The 7,282-nt window shown below is 48.8% G+C and overlaps 1 protein-coding gene across 1 annotated transcript; it reads left to right on the top strand.

Annotated features, from left to right (window-relative positions):
- Positions 1–371: 371 nt before the first annotated feature.
- On the top strand, positions 372–1,098 carry BT62DRAFT_916529 (uncharacterized protein; the record flags this gene model as incomplete). Its single annotated transcript, XM_043183999.1, has 4 exons — positions 372–500; positions 555–612; positions 639–932; positions 1,085–1,098. The coding sequence occupies 4 exons, from the start codon at positions 372–374 to the stop codon at positions 1,096–1,098; spliced, it is 495 nt and encodes a 164-aa protein (XP_043045050.1).
- Positions 1,099–7,282: the final 6,184 nt, after the last annotated feature.

The raw sequence follows: 7,282 nt of genomic DNA, 5'->3' as shown, positions 1-7,282 counted from the left end.
TTATTTCCACCAAACTACTCTCGAGCTCTTACTACTTGCAAAGCCTTGACCCACATCGACATCATTGACATTTGGTGAACTCTGATTGTTTAACCCGAAGTGCGAGGTTCAATCGGTTTATCATCACATGTTAATAGTCATGTGGGGTTTGAGTCTAACAATTAGTTCGAGACTTCTAGCTTCCCTTCTTCAAGCCTAAAGGCTAAAAGAACTGAACGCTTCTCACCAACCTCTTCTTGATTCATCAAGAAACTTTATGTCTTTCAACAACAGCTCTATCAACTCCGAAGTTCTCCCTTCCTCCATTGAATTGCTGACTGTTCTTCTAGAAACCTTAACAACCAGGATAATCAGGGATTATCAAGCCAGGGATGACATCATCCATCAACTCATCAACAGCCTCTTTACCGAGGCCCAAAACACCGAGCTCGGACCTGGACAAGGGTCTGAAGGCATGGGCCAGCCAGGTCCTTGCCAAGAGGAGGAGGAACCTCTTGATGGTTCTTCATGAGTCCTGACCCCCAACGCTGACTCCACTGATACATTGGTGGAAGAAAAGGAGGTCGAGCACGGCCAGCAGTGGGGAGACGAGCTCGATGAAGAGCACTGACAGTTAGCCGGACTCGGCTGACCAACAGAGTGGGGCCCTGCACCAAGAATCCGGAAACCAAGGAAATGGCTCCCAGGAACCGAGTGGGATGAAAATCCCGAAGACGACCCCTACACCCCAGATCGCTGGGACGAACCCATCAACGATCAGGATCGAAGTACCGATCCTCGATCAACAGTCACCGAAGGAGGCAGTGCTGAGGGACGAAAATGGGCCCCCAGCACCAAGTGGAATGAGGATCCCAAAGACGACCCTTATGAGGTCGACCAATGGGACGACACCTCCGACGAGGGAGAAAGCGGTCCAGATGGACCCTATATCAGTAAGTCAGGGAGCAGTGGCTCCCTGACAGATGATGAGTCCTTCGACTGGACCATCAAAGCAAGGATGGCAACCCGGCCATCACCACAGATTAGCAATCGAGCCCTTCGAGGGTTCTTGCACAGGAAGATCACAACTCTCTTCCTCAATCAGGACTTCTTCAATGAATTCCAACAATATACCGATCGGATGGAAGGAGAAAGGGAGTGGCAGCGCAATGCCAAAACCAATGGGATACAGGACATACCCGCTTGGGGAGTCCTATACTGGAAGGACCCCAATGACCCTCAAGGCCAATACTGGCCTGAGAGAAGAAGGAGAGATAGGAGAGGAGGGAAGCCTTCCCTCCAAAAATAATTGGTGGACCCAGCTGGTGGACGAGGAGTGGGAGGATTGGAAAAGCAGGGAGGAAAGGCATCTAGGGGGTCGGCGATACCCTCGACTGATCTCTGGAAACAATGGAAGGCCATTGGCACCAAGCCTACCCCTGGTACTTCCCGAGGACGAGTACTTGCCATTCCCAGTAAGTACTCCACCACCCTGGAGAAGAAGCCCTTCTCGAAACAGTACAGCATCCTGGCTTTCCGAAGAAAGGCCAAAATATCCGAACCCCTGGAGGGTTCCAGGCTTCCCATCCCGACCACTCGGAGGGCAACCGCCACCTGACAAAGCCGAAGAAAGTGGGCCAACTCCCACAGATGAGAAGAAGAACGACCCGAAAGCCACGGCACAAGGGTGGATGATCAAAGATGGCTGGATCGTCTGAAAGGAAGGGCCCCCGATGCCAAGAAGCCCTGTCGCCGATGATGGGTCCCTGCATTCCTTTCCAGGGCCCCCGACGGACTGGGTTGGCCCCCCTGGAGGGGAACCCCCAAATCCAATATCGCCTCTGGATCTGAAGGCGCATGTATTAAATGTCAAACCAACATACGGGCAGGACCCCCTTTCCTTCAAGGGGGCCTCAGATGATATTGACCATTTCCTTCTAGATTGTGACCAATATTTCCAAGTCTTCGCATCCTATTTCCTCTTCGACGTGTATAAAGTCAACTACACTATGACATACTTCGAGGACAAAGCAAAAGTGTGGTGGGTCTTGATGGCCCCTACGTTCTGGTCGACCACGCGACAACATCACCGACTCTCCTCATGGCCGGTACTAAAACAGATGATCCATGACAAGTTCACGGATCCTGCTGTCCGAGAAGTACACAAGGCAAGAATGAAGGAGTACAAGATGGGCGACAAGATGGCACCAGACTACTTCGACGAACTGGAATGACTTGGAAAGTTGGCCGGAATCCAGGAGGACGTAGCGGACTCAGGATGGATGGTCGAATATATGAAGTTGGGAGTGCCACCCCACTATCTGAAGACCATTTCGGACCTTGGGCATAGCGTGCCGATCGGCTATGATGAGTGAAAGTCATGAATCACACTGATGTGGCAGGAACAACAGCAGCAGAAGGCAGAAGCATCGAACCTGTGGGGGCAGCACAGGTACCAGGGACAGGGCTCGAAGCCCTCCACCTCCCATGCGACCATGTCTGCCAGGCCCGGCGGCTCAGCCCCAACTTCTCAGAACGACGGGAAGCAAACCGGTAAGGGCCCAAGTACCAGAAAGGGTAAGCAAATCGACGTGGATCACCTCAAGAAGGAGGGGAAGTGCTTCAACTGTGGCCAACCAGGCCACATGACATGGAACTGCCTGGAGAAGAAGAACAAGCGCACGTGGGAGGACATCAGGGCACAGATTGCTGAATTGATAAAGGAGGACGATGACCTCGGGCAAAACGACAAGCCCGAGGAGGTAAAAGATGGGGCCGAGCAGTAGGCGATTCAACTGCCTCGGCCAAGGACAAGAGTAATAGGTCACAGCCTGCAGGACAGACTGACATTTTTCCCTCTTCTTTAGTTTCCGACAATATGCCTAAATTATGCGTGCATTCGAATATACCCGACTCTATTACTCAGAACCCAGAATCACCCAAGGAATCGACTTCTAGAACTCAAGCACCAACAAAGGGCCGAAGAGGGGCAGAGAGCCCCAAAGGTATGTTTCCATCTTCCGTTCATCAAGCTAAAAAACCAAAACAGACTCAATCGCCTTCGGGCCGAAGAGGGGTAGAGGACCCCACAGCCTGGCTCAAGCCATTCGACACTGAATAGACTTGGCGAGCAATCAAAGATGCCAGGAACGAAGTGGCAGCGAAAGCTGTACTGAAGAATTGGATATACAAGACTCGCATTGAAGAGGTGATCGACGATATGGTCACAGGAATGCGAAAAGTGGAGAGGTGTCAAGCACTTGAATGGCTCAACGAATTACATGGACCATGAAAGTTCATTCGTCAAACCAAAACTTCAGAACAGGACCTAATAACCAAAGCGCAGATCGAGACATTAACATCTCAATCTACCCATGCAGTCACTGCCCTGATCGACAGCAGCTGCACAGGAAGTTCCATCAATTGAGCTTTCGTCACCAAGCATCAATTACCTACGAGGGCAACAGCGGCCCCAATTCCCATCTACAATGCAGATGGGACAAAGAACCAAGCCGGAATAATCACCGAATACATGGAACTCAGACTCACTATCGGCGATCACTCAGAACGAATTGACCTGGCCGTGACTGACCTTGGAACAAGAGAAGTGTTCCTTGGTCATGACTGGCTCATCAGACATAATCTGTTAATCAATTGGAAGACCGGACGAATCATCTTCGCTCGATATCGTTGCTGGAAAATTCCATTTGAACTACCAGATGAAGATCCCGACGACCGGTGGGATGAAGAGATGGAGGACGGCAAGACCATTCTTGCCGTTGACCTACAAAGGGCTATTAGCATTCGAGCTATGCATCATGCTAATGACCTAGTGGCAAAAGCTAATGCCGAAAAGAGAGAAAGGACATTTGAAGAAATGGTACCTGAATGGGCACGTGACTACCAGGATTTATTCGAAAAAGAAAGTTTCGACGAACTATCCGATGCAAAACCCTGGGACCATGCAATCGAATTAATCCCCAATGCAAACGCTAACCTGGATTGCAAGTGCTACCCACTGGGCAATAACGAGCAACAAGAACTAGATAAGTTTCTTGAAGAAAACTTATCTAGTGGGAGAATCCAGCCGTCCAAGTCACCAATGGCGTCACCCTTCTTTTTCATCAAGAAGAAGGATGGAAAACTCCGACCAGTACAGGATTATCGAAAGCTCAACGAAATGACGATCAAGAACCGCTATCCTCTTCCGTTAATCTCCGAATTAATGGATAAACTCTGAGGCACCAAGTACTACACCAAATTGGACGTTCGGTGGGGATACAACAATGTGCGTATCAAAGAAGGAGATGAATGGAAAGCCACTTTTCGAACAAACTGCGGGTTGTTCGAACTGACAGTTATGTTCTTCGGACTAACAAATTCACCAGCCACTTTCCAGTGGATGATGAATGACATCTTTAAAGATCTCATCGCCACAGGGAAGGTCACTATCTATCTGGATGACATACTCATTATGTCCAAAACCAAGGAAGAGCACCGAAGGCTAGTACACCAAGTGCTATCCTTGATGAGGAAGCACCGACTCTTCCTCAAAGCTGAAAAATGTGAATTCGAGGTATTAGAAACTGAATACCTCAGAGTCATTATCAGCGAAGGAAGTATCCAGATGGACCCGATCAAAGTAGCGAGGGTAACCGAATGGTCAGAATCATCCAAAAAGAAGGAGCTACAATCCTTCTTAGGATTTACCAACTTCTACCGCCGGTTCATTCGGGACTATAGCAAAATAGTCTGACCAATGACGCAATTAACCGAAAATTCCCCATAGACTTGGGGAATTTCTCAACAAGCGGCATTTAATGACCTGAAACGCCGGTTAGCCAAAGATGTTATCCTGGCCATACCAAGCCAGGATGGGAAGTTCCGGGTGGAAGCCGACTCCAGTGAAGGCACTATTGGAGCTGTACTATCACAGGAACAGAATGGCAAATGGCGACCTGTCGCCTTCATGTCAAAGGCGCTCACAGTAACTGAGCGCAACTACAAGATCTATGACAAGGAACTCCTCACTATAATGCTCGCCCTTGCCGAATGGCAGCATTATCTCATTGGAGCCAATCACACCTTCGAAATCTGGACCGATCACCAAAACCTCTGATACTTCCGACACTCCCAAAAGCTTAATCGCAGACAAGCCAGATGGGTCACGGAATTATCACAGTACAAATATACACTCCATCACAAGGCTGGAGTAGCAAACAAGAAGGCCAATCTTCTCAGCTGCAGGGCGGATCATGATCAAGGAGGAGACGACAACAAAGAGGTTGTTTTATTACAACTGGAACACTTCCAGGCAATGATTATGCCTATGGAAGAGGAGATGCATGAACGCATCAAGAGTGCCATCCGGGATCCACACAAGTGGGATCAAAGAATCGCTGCATCACTCAACCACGAGCATGGGATGAAAAAAGAAGGGGGACTGATCCATTATGACGAATGGATTTACATCCCAAGGGATCAAAAACTGCGGGGCGATATCATCGCCATCAGTCACGATCATGCAACCACCGGACACCCCAGGATCGCTAAGACCAAAGAATTGGTCTTGAGAGAATATTGGTGGCCCAAAATGGACCATGATATCACCCGATATGTCAAAGCTTGTGAGGCTTGCCAGAGAGGCAAGACTTCAACACAACCCAGAGCAGCCCCACTCCATCCAAATGAGGTCCCTTCATCATCATGGACCCACATCTCGGTGGATATGATAACGGGACTTCCCAAAAGTGATGGCTATGATGCGATCATCGTCATAGTCGATCGCTTCTCGAAAGCAATCATTCCGATCACCTGTTCGACAGAATTGACATCCGAAGGATGGGCAAAGGTGCTATGGGATGAGGTTTATGCAAAGTATGGCATGCCTCAAGTAGTGATTTCGGACAGAGGACCACAATTCATCTCCAAATTCTTGGATGATTTGTACCGACTCCTCAACATCAAGAGAAATGCCTCGACGGCATATCACCCACAGACGGACAGCCAAACGGAATGGGCCAACCAAGAAATTGAAAAGTACCTGCGACTTTTCATTAGCTATCAACAGGACGACTGGACAGAATGGCTCACACTGGCAGCGTTCCAACACAACAACAGAATTCACTCTGCAATGGGTAAAACACCGTTCTTTGTGAACTACGGACGCAACCCACCAGTTGCACAAGTGGGACAGCGGCACACTATAACACCGGCATCAACGGACTTTGCAACGACAATGGCAAAGATCCACGAGGAAACCAAAGTGGCACTAGAAAAAGCTGCTTCAACAATGAAGAAGCAGTATGACAAGCACTGACAGGCAGCACATGAATATTCAACCAACGACATGGTGTGGTTGGATACCACAAACCTTCACCTACCAAGGCCAAAACAAAAATTAGCAGACAAGCGAACCGGACCCTTTAAAGTCATCACCAAGGTCGGCAAATCCACATACAAGTTGCAACTACCGGCAACCTGGAAAATACATAATGTTTTCAATGAAACATTATTGACTCCATACATTGCACCAGCCTTCCCAAACCAAGAATGTCCACTACCTCCTCCCCCAGACCTCATCGACAATGAAGAACACTACGAAATCGATGAAGTGCTAAACCACAAGACACGAAAGGTCAAAGCACGAGGCAGAGGCATGAAAACAACTGTTGACTATCTAGTCAGCTGGAAAGGCTATGGCCCAGAATCAAACCAATGGGTCAACGAAAAATATATGAATGCGGAGGATGCCATTCAGGACTATGAACACTGAATCAATAGGTTGGACAGAATGACAGGCCGACCAGCCAGTGACGAGGGAATGTTACCTGAGGACGATGAAGATGGTGGACAACAAACAAGTCCAACAGATCAGCCATCTTCGCGACATACAGCGAAGAGCAATTTCAATGACTGGTCAAAGTCTTTATGAACCTGCAAACTGACAGACGGGTCCAGCAGATCGGCCACCTCCTGCCCAGGGCAGGGGACTCCCCTAACTTGACCATCGGGATGATGGTCTTAAGAAGGGGGTAATATTACGATTTTTTCTATTTTCTTTTCTTTTTCCTCGGAAATGATCCCTATCTCTGCTTAGTCAGGGCACTTAGGCCAGCACTTAGGACCGTGGGAACACTTAGCTCAGCAACCCAGTCGGTCCTGGTCTTACTGCACTGCTGTGTGCTGTGAAGAGAGAGACAATGCTCCTTTTGTTTCTCAACTGCGGTGCAGCAGTAACAGCACAACAGCGAGACAACAGCTTTTGTATAGAGCTTGGTAACCACAGTGGTAACAGCTCTAT

The sequence above is a fragment of the Guyanagaster necrorhizus genome, assembly GCF_019112545.1.
Source record: "Guyanagaster necrorhizus MCA 3950 unplaced genomic scaffold BT62scaffold_3, whole genome shotgun sequence".
In the NCBI taxonomy this organism is placed as follows: domain Eukaryota; kingdom Fungi; phylum Basidiomycota; class Agaricomycetes; order Agaricales; family Physalacriaceae; genus Guyanagaster; species Guyanagaster necrorhizus.
Note: the sequence above shows the minus strand (reverse complement) of the source record. Positions and strands in the feature narration are given on the sequence as shown.